The following is a 19,992-nucleotide window of genomic DNA, read 5'->3' on the forward strand; positions in this document are numbered from 1 at the left end:
CTACATACAGAGACTTAACCCGCTCTTTCTAAATTCAATAACGTGCTCGGTGGGGAAAAATACATAACCATGTCAACACTCCAGTTTAAGACGCAGTTCTTCGACCTGTTCATCAGCTGTCTCTCCTATATCAATATTCTCACCCTTCTACGAATCTCAAAATCCTCGTTTCCCGAAACCGCCCAAGATACCACTCCTATTCCCACGACAGCCACTGACAACACTACCACCACGACCACGGCAAAAATGAACACCACGACCGCAACAACACCCAAAATACAGAGCTCAATAAACCAATACTTCCCACCGAGTCCCCCGCGCTCAGACAAAGGAGACAACGACGATGAAATTCAAGAAGTCGAAGTCCCACTGCCACCACCATCAATCAATCCAACAAAAGTTTTAGATATAGATCTCGGAACACCAGATTCGCATGTTCCGAGGGATCCTCGATTGATCAGATTGACGGGAGTGCACCCATTTAACGTGGAAGCCCCATTGACGGCGTTGTTTGACTCTGGTAGGTATTTGCATTTTTTCTTTTCTTTTTTATGTGCTGGGCATATGATCATGTGGCCATGTCTCAGCACTCAGATCCTGTGAATGCTTAGATGCCGTATTTAGGCGATATTAGAGCGCGGTTAGAAGTATCTGGAGACTGACTATCGATTGTAAAGGCTTTTTGACACCCCCTGAGCTGTTCTATGTCCGCAACCATGGCGCAGTTCCAGAAGTCCACGATGAGGATATCATGGATTGGGATATCTCAATTGAAGGGTTTGTCCCCTCTAAACCAAATCTGCAAAGCCATAGCCATATATCTAACATATCCATGTTTAAGACTAGTCGAAAACCCCATGACAATTTCACTTCGTCAGATCCTCACAGACTTCGAAAATGTTACCCTCCCCATCACGCTTGTCTGTGCCGGAAACCGCCGGAAAGAACAAAACATGGTCCAAAAGTCCCAAGGTTTCTCTTGGGGCGCCGCCGGCGTGTCGACTTCTCTTTGGACTGGACCTCTCATCAGCACACTCCTAGCTGCTGCCAAACCACTTCGACGTGCTCGCTACCTCTGTATGGCCGGCGCTGATGACCTCCCAAACGGTAAATATGCGACTAGCGTCCGCCTCTCACACGCTACAGACCCTAACCGCGGTATCATGCTCGCACATAAACAGAATGGAGAGACGTTGAGGCCGGATCACGGGAAGCCGCTGAGAGTGGTAGTCCCGGGAATGATTGGTGGACGATCAGTGAAATGGTTGAAGAAGCTGGTTATTACAGAGGAACCATGTGATGGCTGGTACCATATTTATGATAATAGGGTGCTGCCAACTATGGTGACTCCGGCGATGGCGAAGGAAAACGTGGATTGGTGGAAAGATGAGAGATATGCGATCTATGAACTATCCGTCAACTCGGCGGTTGCGTACCCGCAGAATGATGAGAGGTTAGACGTAGAGGAAAGGAAGGAGGAGATGTATACAGTCAGAGGATATGCGTATGCCGGGGGTGGTAGGAGGGTTACTAGAGTGGAAGTGTCATTGGACAAAGGGAAAAGTACTACACCCAGTATTCCTAGAATCAATTAGTAGTATCAAGCAACTAACAGAATACAGCATGGGCTCTTGCACCAATAACATACCCCGAAGACCAATATCGCTCCGCCCCTGACGCCCAAACCCTCTATGGCGGCCGCCTTGACATGAGCTGGCGCGATGCTTGCTTCTGCTGGTGCTTCTGGTCATTACCCGTCGCCGTGAGTGCCCTTAGCGCCGCTGACGATATCGTTGTCCGTGCTGTCGACGAGAGTCTCGCTATCCAACCCCGTGATACATACTGGTCTGTCCTCGGTATGATGCATAACTCATGGTTCCGTATTGCAATCAGAAAGGAGGATGATGGACGTATACTACGCTTTGAGCACCCAACGTTACCAGCGCTGATGAAGGGTGGATGGATGGAGAGGGTCAATAAGGAGGGTGGAGATCTTTTAGACTCGAACTGGGGTGAGAGGACAGATACGGGTGATTCGGAGGCCGTCAAAGAGGTCAAGCAGAGGAAGAAGGATGTGGTCAAGATGACCAATGACCAGGTGAAGAGGATTATCGACATCGATGAGCTCAGGAAACATGATCAGAAGGAGGAACCGTGGTTTGTGGTCAATGGAGAAGTGTATGATGGCACTGGGTTTTTGGAGGGACATCCGGGTGGTGCCACAAGTATCATTGCCGCTGCTGGGTTGGATGCCACTGATGAGTTTATGGGGATCCGTAAGATCCCAATTATCAACCTCTACATAGGTATACTTAACTAACAATCAAACAGACAGCGAAAACGCCAAATTAATGATGCCAAAATACCACATTGGCTCCCTCTCGGAATCCTCTCGCCTCGCTCTTCTTGAACAGGGCAACGCAGACTCTACCTCAGACCAGTCAACGAGTACCTTCTTGAACCCTCGAGCATGGTCCAAGGCCACCCTTATTGGCAAGAAGGTTGTTTCATGGGATTCAAGGATTTTTACCTTCAGTCTGAACTCACCTGAACAAATCCTCGGACTGCCCGTCGGCCAGCATCTCCTGATTAAAGTGAAAGACCAAGTGACAGGCGAGGTTATCACTAGGCCATACACACCTATGTCGACGGACGCGGAGAAGGGCGTTGTGCATCTTCTCATCAAGATCTACTTTGATACGCCTACCACAAAGGGCGGTAAGATGACTATGGCTTTGGATAAATTACGTATGTTTCCCATCTCTAAGCACTCATATACATATTCTAATATTTTTTATAGCGATGGGCCACACTGCGGAGTTCAAAGGTCCCATTGGTAAACTCATTTACCAAGGCCACGGAAACCTCACAATCAACGACGCCCCCAGAAACGTCGACTCATTCCTCATGATTTGCGCCGGCAGCGGTATCACCCCCATCTTCCAGGTCCTACGCTCCGTGCTCGAAGACAAGACCGACCCTACACAGTGCGTCGTGCTTAACGGAAACCGTCTAGAAGAAGACATTCTTTGCCGAGAGGAACTGGATGCTCTGAACGAGGCAAATGGAGACAGGTGTAAGCTTGTATACACACTCACAAAACCGGAGAAGGACTGGAAGGGTAGGGTTGGGAGAGTAGACGAGGACTTGATTAAGAGATTTGTGCCAGCAGTGAAGGATGGAAAGAGGCCATTGGCGCTGATTTGCGGTCCTGAGGCGCTGGAAAAGAGTGTACATGGAATATTGAAGGGTATGGGATGGGAAGATACGGACATGGTGTTCTTCTAGGTTTTCTTTTGGAAAATTGGGTTTCTTTCTGGGTTTATTGGGATTAGCGATTGGGACATTTCTTGTATATTTCTATTACTTTGTTCATTGCTTTGTTTATTTCAATATCAATTTTGGTCAAGCCAGCGGCTTCATGAAACCACACACATACATCTTCATTTCACCGCTATATTTGTGAATACAGCGAAATTGGCTTTTGAAATGTATATCAAAATTAGACATCCTGTCCTCCATTAGTTGAAGAACCTTTATCCATGTGAATTTCACCACTTCATATATTGGCTCAAAACTGGGTTAGATATTAAGCTTATTGAAACCACCTAAAATATCAAAGTGAGTAAAGCTTTAAATTTGACATGTCTCGTGTGCTTGAATTTGCGTGTGTAACTTTTATCGCACCACCTAGGTATGTACGTGCCTCTGGGACCATCGTGGGACCTGACATGTGGGAGCTTGGGCCATCGTGACCCACTGTATCTAGCCTTGTCCAATATCGCCATCCACAAAAATATTTTCACCCAAAGCCCCAATCTTAGTCTAGGCTCACGAAGCAACCCAGACCTCAAGAACCCTAACCCTGGCACTTCAGCTGAGCCACAGATTGGTCTCGTGAATTTGGAGGAGGAGCTCCCATCGAAAAGTTTTCTATTGTGTTTTACACCCCACGTTACCATTGAAACACTCAGTGCATTGATCCGGTCGTGTTAGATCGGAAGATGGGTTTTAATCCGAGAGACTGCGGATCAACCCACCCAAGAATCGATCAGAAACGTGGGGCTTTTTCATATAATGGACATATGTAATTCCCGCCGAGCATGGGGAACTTTATTTAGACCTGCCTGGGTACCTAGTCAGTAACTCTCCCTTCTCCTACCGATTCCGATTCTCGATTTCGATTTCTTCCGGGGGTGGGTGGTTTCGAGTGATGGATGCTGAAGCAGCCTGTCTGACAAGTCAATCGGTGTGAGCACCCTCTCCCCACCCCGGGACGGAGCATAAAACACGTAACAATCAACTTAAGGATTGCAAAACAACCCAGCGTGGGGATGGTGTTTTCCCTATCCGCGCCATTTCGTCCAAGCTCGAAGCTAGGCCGGAAAAACTGCTAGTAACAAGCCACCGGCGCCTTGGGTTTTCGTGCGAGCTAGTACGGGAGCTCCCGTGGTCTCCGGATCCTACTAAAGGAGTCGTGAGGATCACAGTGGAACAGGGTGAGATGGGGGAAATGATCATAAAGTCTGGTGCATTCCTGTTGCTTTAGAAGATGGCACTATTTGATTTCACGATCGAATTGACTTTCTTTTTTTCCAGTTTTCCCTCGATTTACAAAAGTCTTTATGAACGGAAGTCCTCAAGAGCCAGTAAGGATTTCCTGCCGGAAAGCGCGCTTGACGTTAATATCAGAGTTGTGATATACAGAATCCTGATCAGTGGCATCAGGTATCATGTGGCGGTACCGAGTGAGAATCCATGATCCTCATAAATACTCATCTACTTTTCTCGATACTTTTTTTTTCTCTACCAAGTAGAGAACTGCTTTTTCCTAGAGTTAATCCGCTATCTAGATTTCCATCCTGCGACTAGATCGACTATCGGAATAACCTGGTCGTTTTAGTACCAAAGTTTCCGCGGAACAATTCTCCGGCGCATCTGTTGGTAGTAGGGGAACCTCGGGTCGGCGTCGTCGGGTCCGCCGTTGAAGCAACCTTATCTAATGCTTGGCCATGCAAGGGATATTACATCTACAGTTCTACCATGTATGACCCCCAACACAACCTTGACACTATCCCGGGTCCGATAAGCTATAGCACCTGTACCTATGCAGAATTTCTCCGCGGGGTACGTCTCCATCCGAGATACTTCCCCAGGGGTACATTGTAAAAGCACTCTAGACATGTACCAGTTTTGCAGGGGGATATACGGATATAGGATACATATGGGGTAGAACCGGCTGCCCGGAAACGAATTCAAGGGCGGTTTCGGAAAGCATGGGTGTCTCTGTAGATTATCTGGTAGGGTGGGTACGGTACTTGTGGAGTAAGTCTCCAAGGAAACCTAACACTCCCGAACGGTAACAACAGTAGAATAAAAAACGGGTGGTAAATAAAATAAGTGCAAGCTCAAATGGAAATAGGGCGGTCCTTATTGGCTGCGCCAATCGTGGTGAAAAAAATACCTGCAGATGATTATGATCGATAGTGAATAATTGTAATTGTAATAACGGAAAAAGCTTGTGGCGACAGTGTTTAATTAAAAGCTATCGTCGCCTAGTTCTTGACTTTGAAGACCCATAGAACTCTTATAGTGTTCAATTCAAACGTTTTTGACCGCCGAACCCTCACGACGAGATATACCCAAAAAGTCGTTCTCGTGGCTTACCTACTAGGAACCGTTCTTTGCTTTGCAGTATTTGCACTGCTTTGCTACCGCTACACCACTACAAAAGTGGTTCCACCACCACCAAAAAAGCCCATCATGGAAACCGGTTCGAGCAGTACAAAATCGTCAACCGCTGATGCGGAATCCTCATTACCACTTCCAAAACCCACAACGGGAATGGAAACACCAGAAGAGTTGGACGTAATACCAATACCACAGCTGTTGGGTCGCGAGGGCGGTAGACAGCGTATTGTGGTTGTTGGGTTGGGGATGGTTGCTATTGCCTTCATGTAAGAACCCCACCACATTATAGGCCAATGATTCAAAGAGAGAAAATCTAACAACGCCTCAAAACAATAGTGAGAAGATCCTAAAGCTCGACGCCGAGAACAAACAATACTCCATCGTCGTAATTGGCGAGGAGTCTCATGTCGCATACAACCGTGTCGGCCTGACCTCCTTCTTCGAGCACCGAAAAGTTGAGGAGCTTTACCTGAATCCCCGAGAATGGGTATGCGCATTCCTAGTAGACCTCAAAATAGTTGTTTCAAGCACTAACCCGAATTCCAGTACGACTCTCACCCCGACGTCCTCCATCACAAACTCAACACCAAAGTAATCTCGATCGATCCTACTTCCAAATCCATCACCACCTCCGCAGGCTACGACGTCAGCTATGACCTACTCGTTCTTGCGACCGGCTCCGACGCCGTGGTCCCCACTTCTACCCCAGGCCACGACAGCAAGGGTGTCTTCGTCTACCGTAATATCGACGATCTAGAGCGACTGATTACTTTCTCCGCCACTGTTCCGGGCAGCGCCGGTTGCGTTGTCGGCGGTGGATTGTTGGGTCTGGAGGCCGCCAAGGCCATGATGGATCTCGAGCAGTTCGGGTCCGTGAAACTGATTGATAAGAACCCGTGGGTGCTGTCAAGACAGTTGGATCAGGACGCGGGAAAGCTCGTCGTGGATAAAGTTACAGAGTTGGGATTGGATGTCCTGTCGTGCAGAAAGATTAAGACTATTAATGTGGACGAGGAGGGGAACACGAAGAGTGTGACATTTGAGGATGGCAATACCTTGGAGACGACTTGCATTTGCTTTGCTGTGAGTACCAGAAACCGAAAGTGGTAGTTAACCAGATGCTGACAAGGAGTAGATCGGTATCAAACCAAGAGACGAGCTAGCAGCGTCGGCTGGTATCAAGACCGCTGGAAGAGGTGGTTTCATTATCAACAAAGAGTACTACTCCCATCCCCTAGTAACCAGACCAATGATCGCTAATCATGTTTCCCCGATAGTGTTGAAACCTCCGTCCCCGGAATCTACGCCATCGGTGAATGCGCCTCGTGGGAAAACCAAACCTTCGGGCTGATCGCTCCCGGTGTTGAGATGGCCGATGTCCTCTCCTTCAACCTCTGCAAATCTACCCAACACGGGCATTCAGAGGCACCTAAAGCATTCCGCCGCCCCGACTTGTCTACCAAACTAAAGCTCCTCGGTGTCAATGTCGCATCCTTCGGTGACTTCTTTGCGGATCGTGATGGCCCTAAAGAACTTCCCGGACGTGACTCGCTCATTGAGGCCGCTGAGAGAGGGCCAATGATCAAGGCGCTGAGTTATAAAGATCCCTTTGAGGCGGTGTATAAGAAATACATCTTCACGGCGGATGGGAAATACCTTCTCGGAGGTATGATCATCGGTGATACTAAGGACTACATTAAGTTGGTGGGGATGGTAAAATCCAAGAAGGCACTTGAGATGCCGCCATCTCAGTTAATCCTGGGTGCGAAGGCTGATGGCGAAGATGATAACCCGGATGATTTGTGAGTTTTAAGATTTCTAGAAAATCGGTGTTACTTGCTAACGAAGGTGTGGTATTGTAGGGACGACGACACCCAAATCTGTTCTTGCCACAATGTAACGAAGGGTGATATCAGCAGAGTTGTGAAGGACGGCTCCTGCAAGAGTCTTGGTGAGGTAAAGGTATGCACCAAGGCCGGTACCGGGTGTGCTGGTTGTATGCCTCTTGTGCAGAGCATTTTCAACGCCGAGATGAAGGCAATGGGTGCGGAGGTTTCAAATCATCTCTGCCCACACTTTGCCTACTCCCGTGTTGATCTCTTCAACATTATCAGCATTAAGGTTAGTATTCCGTGTCCATATGAAATACCAAACACCTAAGTTAACACCTCGCCTAGCAACTCAAAACCCTCCCTGAAGTCATGCGCGAGTGCGGAAGGGACCCCGAATCACTCGGTTGTGAGGTCTGCAAACCAGCGCTCGGTTCAATCTTTGCTTCCCTCTTCAACGAGCACGTAATGGACAAGAACATGCACATGCTTCAAGAGACCAATGACAAGTTCCTGGCAAACATCCAGCGCAACGGCACCTTCTCAGTCGTCCCCCGAGTTCCCGGTGGAGAAATCACTGCAGATAAACTCATTGCTATTGGAACCGTCGCCAAGAAGTTCAACCTGTACTGCAAGATTACTGGTGGTCAGAGAATCGACATGTTCGGTGCCAGGAAGCAGGATTTGGTTGATATTTGGTCGGAGCTTGTGAAGGCAGGCATGGAGAGTGGACATGCTTATGCTAAGAGTTTGAGAACTATCAAGGTCAGATCTTCTTTAGTGGTTGTTACGGATTGAATTTTGTATACTAACAATTCGGTAGAGCTGTGTTGGAACCACATGGTGCCGATTCGGTGTCGGTGACAGTGTTGGTATGGCCATCAGACTTGAGGAACGATACAAGAGTGTCCGTTCGCCCCACAAGCTAAAGGGTGGTATTTCCGGTTGTATCAGAGAGTGTGCCGAAGCCCAGAACAAGGAGTAAGTCCTCGTCCCAAATGACATCCAGTTCATGGTCTAACGATTTTCATAGTTTCGGATTAATCGCTACCGAGACCGGATACAACATCTTTGTCGGTGGTAACGGAGGGTCGAAACCCCGCCATTCCGAGCTCCTGATCAAAGACTGTCCCGTGGAACAGGTCATCCCCATTTTGGATAGATACTTGATGTTCTACATCCGCACTGCCGACAGACTTCAGCGGACAGCACGCTGGATGGAGAACCTGCCCGGTGGGATTGGATACCTCAAGCAGGTCATTCTCGAGGACAAGCTTGGTATCTGCGCCGACCTTGAGAAGCAGATGCAAGAGCTTGTTGCATCATACTTCTGTGAATGGACCGAGGTAGTGAATGATGAAGACCGACGAAAGTAGGATCCCATAACACTTCACCCTGATTTTTCTTGAACCATACTAACGAGAACCTTTTGAATCCTTAGGCAGTTCCAGCAATTCGCCAATACTGGTGAATCCAGTGACCCTATCGAGATCATCACAGAGCGCGAGCAGTCCCGCCCAGCCTACTGGCCCAAGGACTCCGTCAAATACGACTTCAAGAACCACCGGTGGTCCAGCCTTGCTTGGCAGCCTATCCTCGAGGCATCACACTTCGCTGCTGCCGATAATTCGTCTACTCCTGTGACTGCTGCAGTCAAGCGTGGCGATACTCAACTTGCCATCTTCAAGGTCAAGGGTAAATACTACGCTACTCAGCAGATGTGTCCGCACAAGAGAGCCTTTGTCCTCTCTGACGGTATCATCGGAGAAAGCATCGACGATGGCACCGAGGAGGGCAAGAAGAAGAAGGATATGTGGGTCTCTTGCCCATACCATAAGAGGAACTTTACTCTTGAGGGACAGACCCCCGGTGGCTGCAGCAGTGATTCGGAACTGAGCATTGCCACTTTTGAGGTAGAGGAGAGAGACGATGGATGGGTTTACCTGAAGCTGCCGCCAGTGGCGGAATTGGACTCGCTTTTGGGTACTGAGAGATGGAAGGTGAAGAAGGAGGAGACTGGGGATCCGTTTGCGGAGATGGATCGAAAATCATGTAACACTAAGGGGAGAAAATCTGTGAAGCCTGCATTATTTACGAACGGTGTTAAGGCAGAAGTAAAGACAAAGAGCATTGACTGGTAGGATATGGTCTGGCAGGCGGATGGGCGTTTTCTTTTTTAATTTTGGGACTTGCATTGAAACGGTTTTCTTTTTTTGTATATAAATATTTCAGCATACATCACACTACATAGATGAACAATAGGTATTTCGCGTATATATTAGGTCCAAAGATTCAGAGGTGTTCTAGAGAGAATTAATTGAGGTGGTTGTTGAATGATACCCCCGGTTGAATCGCCAATGATGCCATCACTCTTCACAAAGGTCAATGATTTAATTGACATGATTCCTTAACTATAAAATCGCACCCCCGACTACTGCTCCCGATGCTCTAAAACGGCACCTTCACCGTTGTTTCCGTTCCTGCGCCCTCAGCATGTACAGGCGACATAATATTAGGGACTGTCTACCACACTAAAGGACATCGGCCAAACTCAAATAAACACTTTGATTTATCTTCGAGCGGTACTACTAAAAGGGTGACTCGTGAGAGAAGTCTAGAGGAGATTGGAGGAAAACACAAACAACATACAAACGTTAACGAAAATGCTACTAAACCAAAAAGAAGATTAGGAAATAAATAAACTGAAACTATACAGATTATTACATACAAATAAAGCGTATTGGGTGGCAGGTCTCCTCTCAATCCCTCGGACAGAGCCCAGAGATTGAGAGAAGGCTATTTGGCACCCGCAACGAGTCTACAAACAGGAGTCGGGCGAGGGCAGAGAAACTTGGAAGGGAAATTGGCGGGAACGGGGGCTAGGGGGGAGGGGATAGGGACGGGGATGAAGACGAGGTCGGGACGGGGACGAGAGGGACGGGAACAGAAATACAAACGACAAAGGCAAGTCTACAAAACCGCCCACTTCCCACTTCTGCTAGGCCCTCGGTATCACTCAAAGCCCAGAATAAGCAAACCGAGTTAACGCAAAAAAGCCCCCCTCCTTCATATGAAGGAGGGAGGGCAGGCGAACAAAACGACTTAACGCAAATCAGCCCCCACCTCTCTTCCTGTGCACAACGCACAAGAAGAGAGGCGGATGCCGACTTACGGTCCTCACCTCACTCCCTCCATCCCCATGAAGGGAGAGGAGGGAGAGAGAAGACGGAGAGGGGAGGGTGTGGTCACTCACCCCGCTCCTTCCATCCCTTATAGAGGGAGAGGAGTTGGGGAGAGGACCAGGGAAGGAGGGGGTCACTCACCTCCTCCTTCTACCCCCTTATTGGAGGAGAGGAAGAGGGAGAGGACCAGAGGGGGGAGGGGAGGTAGGTCACTCCCCCCTCCTTCCATCCCGCCTAGTGGGGGAGAGGAGAAGGGGAGGACAGGGGAAGGGCCACTCACCCCCTTCTTTCATCCCCACAATGGGAGGGAGAGAGGGCAGGGGGGAAGAGGGGCAGGAGGGGCAGGAGAGGAGAGAAACACCTACAACCTCCCATTGTTGGGGAGGAGGTAGATGATCCAATAATTATAAATGTGGAGAGGAGTGGTGAAGTAGGGCGGTATACAGCGAAAGCTTGCCATAACGGTACTTTCTATAAGGGTAATCTCTCTATAACGGTAGCATTTCTCGGTCCTTTTTGCCTGGCTTTCAGCACCAGCACCTCCTATATAAGGGTAATCTCTCTATAACGGTACGCTCGGGACCGGAATTTGGTACCGTTATAGCAAGATTTCGCTGTATAAAGAAATGACAACTCGGCGCTAAGGAGGGCGGCTAAGACGGCTTAGAGCAGTTTACGTTCGAGTTTCGCCGCCCTGCCCTACGGCAGCTTTGCGTCTTGGCGTTCCCGCTGCTGAAATCAGCGAGTGAGAGGGAATGATCCGAAGCCCATCACAACCCCGGGCGCATCACCGGCACAGCAACGGAAGTCTCGACCCCATACAAACTATCCAACAAAATACTGCACCATACAGACACTATTCTCATGCTATAATTTCTCCTTGCTACCTTCACTCGAAATAAATACTCCGCTCAGAAAACTAGCGGTCATCGGATTAACCGAAGTCATAATTCCATACCACGAACCCTGTTAGCCGACTGCACCATAATCCTTAGGTTGAATGACACAGTGCCAAAAAAAAAATAAAGACAGAAACTGTGGGACTAATCGATCAGTACTACATTTGACGTGAGGGAAGTATTTCCACAGTCTACACAGTACGATGGCTGTATACCGGTCTGACCCGGCTCACAGGGGGCTCCAACCCGCCAACCATTGGCACACCAACCAAGGCGCAGATATCAACGAAGGTCATCAAGTTCTTTACTTGAAAAGGCCACGATAATGCTCCCACGAGTAGGTCTGGATCTTTTAGGTTTCTGCCCATTTACCACCGATACATTGGCCACGTTACCAACAGCCGGAAAAGAATAATATGTCGTTCCCGGCTGGTATGTACAAGCCGTCTAGTGGCAGCTCGAGTCGTTCTCTGTCAAAACCCCAGTGCACGACTGCAAGGGAGGCAGTTAGTATAGCGCCGCAGGTCCTTCTCGAGACGAGTAGGAGAAAAAGCCTGATCTGGCTTGCAATTCCTGCTACCGACTCGACTCGAAAAGTCTTGAGAGGCTCGAGATTTCAGGTGACCTCTTATTAGGGTTTGGGGTGAATATATTTAGGGTTAGGGTTCGATCGAAGTGCCGTATTGATTGGTTCGTTAAGCTCAAGGCACTACATTTGTGCTTTTTGAGTTGCAATATGCTGGCAGAAATAATCCCTACAAAATGCTTGAGCTTCCAAAGTCGAGAACTTAAAGCCGCTCGAGTCAACTTGACTTGTTATAGCTGTTCGAGTCGGGCGGACATGTCTCTTCGACCACACCAAGTGAATGTCTCCAAGTGTCCATGAACGAGACGAGTAAATGAGAAGAGAATAGAGCGAGAACAAGAGCCGTGGAGGTCCGGTCGGTTGGTGGACGAGCGGTCGGCGGTGATTAAGGAGGGGTGGGTAATTTTTCAAAAAATGACCGCTCCTAGGATCCTCGTTATGCACTCAGAAGCTAAGAAGGACGCTACATATACTCAGAGTAATAGCGAAGAGAAGAAAGTGATGGTTTCTAAGGGCTAGGAGAGGAGGGCACAAGAGAATACTTCGAAGTTCGTGGAGACGTCCGAAAAAGAGAAACACACTAGAGAAGAGCAGGTGCTGAAGACTTGAGCCGATAAGGCTTAAACGTGCACTCCTAAATATATCCGTTCCCAGCCCTTCCTACGGTGAATAGCTCTCTTATAGCTATTACACTATCATCAGAAGACATCAAGCTTCATAAGCATGAGAGTGGGAGAAGAGGATGGGAATATGCGATAAATACATGTACTTAGGTACATGGCAAGGAATTTTAGATTAGATCGAGCTGATTGTCGAATAAGGCTGCGATTCTTATACACAAGTCACATGCAAGGCATACACTCCAGCTCAGCGCGAAAACACTGAATTCTGTTAATTACCCTCCCTTACTTCTTTCCAATTCAGGTGAATTTGGCCTATGGCCAGATAGTCTCGGTGGTGGATTAGAACACATTTATGGCTTCTCGCATGACACGAAGTCTGGCTCGGCCCGGCCCGATGCACCCACACCAGCAGACGTCATGTTTGGCAACTACACGCCGCTACATGTGTCTTCAAGAATCCCTCATCTGTCAACAAGCGATTCAGTTCTTACCACTCTTCGATGCTACTCCTCTCAAGCCTATTTCATCGTCCTTTCCAACACTGCAACCACACACGAGGTGTACCCGACACGAGTGATACGCCGTGATTATGCCCTTTGCTGGAAAGCCCCCTAGGCTTGGCCCAAGATCAGAACCCATAGTGCGCTCCTCCTCCTCCCCAGCCCGAATGATATACATAGCCATCTAATTGTTGATCAGATCCAATCTTATCCTCCAAAGGCAACCCTTTTCGGTGAGACTATCACCAAATCCACAGTGAGGAGACAAACAAGGACCCACTAGCCTAGCCATTCTTTTGGCCCCCACGAACAAGGTTCAACTCGAGCAGTTGCGAAAGAGTGATTCAGAAAGACTGCATCATCCGGTTCTTCGCACGTGACGCGAGTCTACTCTACGTAGTCTACCGAAACTGGCTGCAGTTAGCAAAAGTAGCGGTGTGTGATCATACTTATCTAATCGCCGGTAATGATTCAAGTGACATACTAATTTAATAGCCCTTGCCCTTGCCCTACTGATAAGCGCCAATCAGTAGCGATAGCTAACATAGTGCTAGTAAGAGTAATAGTAGTAAAGAGCCACACGGAAATAATTGAGCCAAAATGATTACAAATGAGATAGCTTTTTTGTCTGCAAGTAATTACATAAATACTTTTTTTCTCCCCCCCTTTTCTCCCCTTTTCATAAAGAAAACCGCCCAGCACACACTAATGTCGTCTTACAAAGGAATGATAATTGAGTGATTGTATGCAGCCCGTCTTACAAAGGAAAGATTCTGGCTGGATAAATAAGTTTCAAGCAGTAGTCGGAACCCCCTTCGTAAAGCTGCAAAACAACTCTACCAATTGGCCCAATATCTTTTTACTGAGCACCACGGCCTCTGCCGCCTCTGCCGCCTCTGTCTCCTCTGTCTCCTCCTCCGCGACCACCTCTATCGCCGCCTCCTCTGCCTCTGTCACCGCCCCCTCTGCCTCTGTCACCACCTCCCCTGCCTCTGTCACCACCTCCTCTACCTCCTCTATCTCCGCCGCCTCTGTCACCGCCGCCTCTGCCACCCCGATCACCTCCAACTCGGTATTCAGCTCTGCCTCGATCTCCACCGCCGCCGCCTCTGTAACCGCCACCTCGATCACCGCCTCTACCTCTATACTCTCCTCCACCTCCTCTACCACCGCCTCCTCTATCAAAACCACCCCATCCACCGCCACCACCTCGCCCTCCACCTCGACCTCCGCCTCCACCCCAGCTCCTGGTCCGTCGGCCCATGAAACCTCATATGGTTCCGCTGTGAACCCTTGACCCCAATCGTCCCACTCTAAATTATCGAGAAGGCCGCCGTCGGAGTCAAACATCCACAATGGCAGAACTGTCTTGGTTGCGTCTACCCAGAAGGGAATTTTATACGTCCGGGGCTTTGCAACGTTCCAATTGGGGCCTGGCGCAATTTGGGCCCATGGGATATACCAGGCCGGGTCGACGCCTGGCGCTTTTAGAGGGTACTGTTGTTGACCACCGCGGCCGGCCATTCTGGGGTTCTCGCTTCCGTTGTAACCTGGCTTATTTCAGGAATTGGAACTTATTCGGAGGGATAAGAAACTAAAAACCTCGTAATGTACTATAAACTGTTTTTCTTCGTAATTTCTCTGCTTCTCTTACACTGGCCCAGGTCTCGGTCTCTCCCGGATCAGGGCTTTATCAATTAATCCGTTGCTTTATATAACGAGATTTCTTAACGAGCGATCGACCACGGGGGCAAAGAGAGGAAAAAAAAGGCCCGTTGTTCTGATTGGACATGCGATGGATGCCTGAATTGTGGGGTCCTATGGAGGGGATAAGTAAGCAGTAATGCAGGGTTGGGTTTAGCGTGTATGGTGGGATGCCTGAATAGGCATCGCATGACGGGTGTTGAGGCCTGGAGAAAGCTGTATGACGGTGAAGTCAGAGTTGCGTCTTGTGTTCTCGCGATATTGGATGTTGGTATGGTTACAGAAACCCGACTCGCAAACATGATGGGGCAGAGCAACTGGGACTGCTCCTCGTTATATTTGCTAGTAATCGGATGATTCAAGGTAAGGGGTAATATGCACCTATAGGATATCCCGCTAATACGTGTCGTAGGTTTGTTCTCTCTTTCGTTAAGGGAAAGCATCAAACATTCTCATGCCAATGATCGTTTACAGATATTTGCGCCAAGACTTAATATCCTCTCGCTTGCCGAACCAGGGTTGATAACGTGTCTTTCCGATTGCAACCAGAGAGGGTGCCTGGAATGTGCGAGAATGAAAGAAAAGATTCTGCAGGAAGGATTCTGCAGATCTTAGTTCTGAAAAGAGAATTTTTTTTGTACTCCCCAGGATTATCAATATTGATATCCCCCTCGTTATCTAAGCGAGAACTATTCTCGTCCTTACCTAAGCGAGAAATTTCGTTACTTTTGCGCAAAGATACATGTATGGCAGGTACTCACAATATGTATGTACCCTCCCGTAACTATGTTTGATATTGATGATTGCGCAATTGCATCTGCGTATATTGCTGGCATGATTATGATTTTTAAGGTTTTCTTCCAAATAACGTTTCCGGACCAAACCGGAGGGAGAAGATTTGGTAATGTGATTACCCCTTCATGTTTGGGGTTTTATGCAGTCTCAGTAAGTCCTATACGGAAACGTTTTCCAATTGCGAGGAGACGAGTTTCCCGCTAGCGATCTAGGATCAGGTGCTCAGTCCTGCCGGCTGTTGATGGTGAAATCAATATGAGAGATCGAGGCTCAGGCACGATATCATTGATATCGACTTTAAGGCTCCAGCCCTGTATCAAACTTGATATGACACAGAGAAAGATGCTGAAGAAACTATAGAGTGCATATTCAGGCGTTCAATAAACCGTTGCGAATTCAATGCAACTAGCCAAGCACGAACCCATCACAAGTCGGATATCGAAAACGAAGAGGTATCTTTTGTAAGTTGTGAGTGGAGGGGGATGATCGGGCTTTGATACTCACCCAGTTGTACTGATGACATCCGCGAGATTTTAATATATATGCATGTAGTATACTCCAGGCCCTCGTCATAGTTGCCCCCCACGATTCCTCTAGAATCATCTACGGGTGATTACAGTAGCATTTTTATCCTGAGGTGTTCTTTTGTCGTCATGGAATGACGTGCAAGGCAGAATATACTAGCCACCTAGGCTTTTAGCCACACCACAGCGCGACATGTGGGATGCCTGAATTCGGGAAACGAGTGATACCATGTGACTGCAAACCTTAGATGTTACTAGACACCTAACCCTGAAGTATTGTAAGTTAACGTGACGGCGTGACAGGTGGTGAGATGGGATACGCTTTTGCGCGTAGATATAGGTATAGCTTACACTTTTGTCTTGTGTGAATGCATATTGGGTGTAGAGTATGTGCACTCTACCTTCACTTGGTCTTCATGTACCGACAGGTACATACCAGTACCAGTATTGCCTAGAGTGTTTTTGTATACGACTTCAAAGTCTGAGGGCAATGACTACATGTATGTACCTCGTGTAGAGTACCTAAGTACCTCAACACCTACCACCTCTACACTCGGACAGCTCTAGAGCAAACACCAAGAATCCAGAACCCGAAAACGACATCGTGAAGGCGTTGAGACCCGCTACAACCACCGGGGTTAGTAAACGCCCAAGCACCTCACCGGCACAACACGAACCCTCCGTCCCCGTCCCTTCTCCTGTTTCACGACAACAGAACAGACAGCGACACGATCCGTCCATAACGTCTTGAATTTTCCGCTCTGGGCATCCGTCTCGGTGATTCGGATATCAAGCCACTTCCACACCGTCCTCGGTTCGCTTTGGCGCGGCGGGCAGCGCCAACACAACAAACTGAGTAAGAATGCCAGCCACCACGAACTAAGCTATCGGTTCCGACGTCCCCGGGACGGAGGAAGATGGGGGGGAGGGCTTGGCGGGGCCTGCCCGGATTGGGACATTCTATGCCGTAGAAGCACAGAAGCACAGGCACGGAACGGTATGGTACGAGGTGAGTGGTTCGGTTCGTTTGGAGGATAGGTAAACGGAGTGACAAATGTTATGTGCAGACGGTATGTAGGTACTGATTAATATGGAGACTTTTTTTTTTAATTGAGGAAGATATGTACAGCTCAAACTCAGAAGCCTGCTCGTATGTATGTAATGTATGTAGGTACAGGTACTTAATTTGCGTGCCGTGATGTTTTGGTGCCTTTACTACCCTGGGCAGCTTGACAGGTACGAGGAGTGCTTTTGCATATCGTGTGTGAGCGAACAGGTGTAATTTGGAATAGCAGATAGAGTAACCTGCAAGTAACAAGTAGAGGTGTAACTTATGATAGAGAGAGAGACACTTCCGAGATATGCACAGCTGGCTCCGGTCATTTCCGTGCCGATCAAAAGTTTTTAGAGTTGGAACGGAAGACACGAAACTAAGGCCATTCTCACTCTCACGCTGACCCTCGGCCTTACTCAATGGCCATCTGATAGATGTTGTGATACTAGATATCATGATGATGATGATGGTGATGAGAGAACATGGTGGGTGCACATATCTTCTTCTCACCTACGAACTGCACTTTAGCCATCACACGACTGACCTCCACCATCCTCCCTCAGGTCACAGCATGTATGTCTTTCTCTCTTACCCACTCACAGTGCACTGCATCTCCCCGCTGACCCGCTGCTCCCACCGCTCCAAATGACGATCCCCGCCAGCCATGGTCCTGCCTTCATCCCTAAAAAGCTTAAGACACACGTGGGGAGGCTGTCTTAGGTCCTCCAAACAGGTTATTTTGTCTTGTCTCTGAGCAGCCGCAGATCCGTCGCACAAGATTGCTTCATGAGACGAAAGCACTCTAGTTCCATCATCTACCAGCTCCTCCAACGGCGGGCCACTGAACGTATCGTCATTGGCCTACAGCAAGCGAACAAGTAGCTTTCTCGATGGTCCTGTCGATCACAACAACAACAACAACAACAACTGTACCTACTCTTACTTTACCTTACCTGCACTGCATTGGAAAGAAAGTTCGCCCATTTTATGTAAGTGCAGCTACTTGACGTGTGCTCTTTTTCCTTTTCGTCCGGAGCTTACCATTGCCATCAGCACGTCATCGAATCAAAAACCCTCACTCAGGTCCCAAGACATGAAGCAGCGCAGCTGAAGAGGATAGAAAAAAAAGGCAGTTTTTGCAATAAGAATAACTACAAAAGTGAAATAAAAAAACATAAAAAAAACTTTGCGGCCCACGGAGCAAGCGAAGCAAATCAGTCTGTTTCATTTCATTCAATCAGGCCTAGATCATCTCCTGCTCATGCTCATGCTCACGCTTTTGGTTCCTGTCGCTCTGCGCCCACCTAGGTAGCTGCGGTTCAAAAGAGCAAGAAAAAAAGAGAAAAAAAAGGAATAAGAGACGAACAGCACCAGAAACCAGGGTGAGAAATCGACAGCAAAGTGAAAAAAATCTTTCCAAAAACGTATTCACACATATGATGTGAGCTGCCAATTTTTTTCAGAAAAATTCACTTTCACGCTTCCCCGGCCGCACTCCCCAAAAACCCAGCTTTCCAGCTCAGCCCGAAATCCCAGCCATCTAATATCTGGTTTTCTCGTTAGCTAGCGAACACAGTACATCCACACTCATCCACACTGATTGCTCGAGTCCCAAAAACCTTAATATCCACCTATCTACATCCCCACCCCACACAGCTCCCCGATCTACACGAGCAGAAGTAGTAAAAAAACAAAAAAACAATTCCATTCTGCCCCTACCTTAGCCGCTCCTTTTTATAGCCCCATCCCCAAATTGCCAAGACACCGAAAAAAGCAAAGATATCTGTATGCAAGCAAGCCACTCACTGGAACCTTTCCGTGTTTCTATTATGGTGGGGGGGCGGGGTGTCAATGATCGAAACAATGCGACTTTTACAACCATCACGTGACCATACATATCACTCGCTCCACGGTGATTAGTGATTGGATCTCGGACAGTCAGCAGCTATAGCATGCAATCAACGCAGGTACGCTACACAAGATCAGATTTGAGCTGGCCGAATGACCAAGCGAGAGTGAGACGAGCTCGCTCGCCACAAACAACCTGTTTTTTCTTTCTATTACTGCTGCTGTTGCCGCGCGCGCGCAAGGTAAGGGAGGTGACCATGATCAATGAAGGTGTGGTTACAGAGGGGTGGAAATGAAATAGAAAAGGGTTCGAATTTCGAAAGGGGGTGGTGAAGTAGAAGAGAGAAGAAAAAAAAAGGGAGAACAGAGCAAATGGGGGGTTGTGTTCCTGTACTCTCATGATCATAGATGTGTGGATAAATCATGCGAGATGAGGAATAATGTGTGTCGCGGATGTTTACTTTTCTGGGTCGAATTAACTGCAGCTGTTTTTTTCTTTTTCTCTATTGATTTATTGATTAATTATATGTCCTTTTATTTATTTATGGTCATGGCCAAGGGTGGAGCGGAGGTTTCGTCGCGCGCGCGCGCGGGTTCTCTCTCGCTTTCGACGATTTTCCCAACCTCATGATTGATTGGATCTATTGCGATATAGGCGACCGGCCTCGATCAGCAGGAGGTTTAAAAGAGGTGTAGATAGGGTGGAGGGTGAGATCTCGGGGCCTAGAGAGTGGTGGGTGAGATAGATAGGTAGGGG

General features: G+C 48.2%; 4 protein-coding genes across 4 annotated transcripts; 3 read left to right on the forward strand and 1 right to left on the reverse strand.

Annotated features, from left to right (window-relative positions):
• Positions 1–69: 69 nt before the first annotated feature.
• On the forward strand, positions 70–3,288 carry LAJ45_05791 (uncharacterized protein; the record flags this gene model as incomplete). The annotated part of the gene is made up of 6 exons (XM_046115360.1): positions 70–520; positions 678–777; positions 842–1,563; positions 1,623–2,276; positions 2,332–2,748; positions 2,801–3,288. 6 exons carry the CDS (start codon positions 70–72, stop codon positions 3,286–3,288), a joined length of 2,832 nt encoding a protein of 943 aa, XP_045971409.1.
• A 2,475-nt stretch (positions 3,289–5,763) lies between these two features.
• LAJ45_05792 (uncharacterized protein) lies at positions 5,764–9,661 on the forward strand (the record flags this gene model as incomplete). The annotated part of the gene is made up of 10 exons (XM_046115361.1): positions 5,764–5,957; positions 6,028–6,178; positions 6,238–6,774; positions 6,827–6,909; positions 6,969–7,493; positions 7,554–7,812; positions 7,869–8,285; positions 8,344–8,501; positions 8,554–8,892; positions 8,962–9,661. The coding sequence occupies 10 exons, from the start codon at positions 5,764–5,766 to the stop codon at positions 9,659–9,661; spliced, it is 3,363 nt and encodes a 1,120-aa protein (XP_045971410.1).
• Positions 9,662–14,102: 4,441 nt separating this feature from the next.
• On the reverse strand, positions 14,103–15,316 carry LAJ45_05793 (uncharacterized protein; the record flags this gene model as incomplete). Its single annotated transcript, XM_046115362.1, has 3 exons — positions 14,103–14,860; positions 14,913–14,998; positions 15,240–15,316. 3 exons carry the CDS (start codon positions 15,314–15,316, stop codon positions 14,103–14,105), a joined length of 921 nt encoding a protein of 306 aa, XP_045971411.1.
• A 2,553-nt stretch (positions 15,317–17,869) lies between these two features.
• LAJ45_05794 (uncharacterized protein) lies at positions 17,870–18,484 on the forward strand (the record flags this gene model as incomplete). Its single annotated transcript, XM_046115363.1, has 4 exons — positions 17,870–17,872; positions 17,951–17,960; positions 18,194–18,376; positions 18,441–18,484. The coding sequence occupies 4 exons, from the start codon at positions 17,870–17,872 to the stop codon at positions 18,482–18,484; spliced, it is 240 nt and encodes a 79-aa protein (XP_045971412.1).
• Positions 18,485–19,992: the final 1,508 nt, after the last annotated feature.

The sequence above is a fragment of the Morchella importuna genome (genome assembly GCF_003444635.1).
Source record: "Morchella importuna strain M04M26 chromosome Unknown Morimp01GS016, whole genome shotgun sequence".
Classification (NCBI taxonomy): Eukaryota; Fungi; Ascomycota; class Pezizomycetes; order Pezizales; family Morchellaceae; genus Morchella; species Morchella importuna.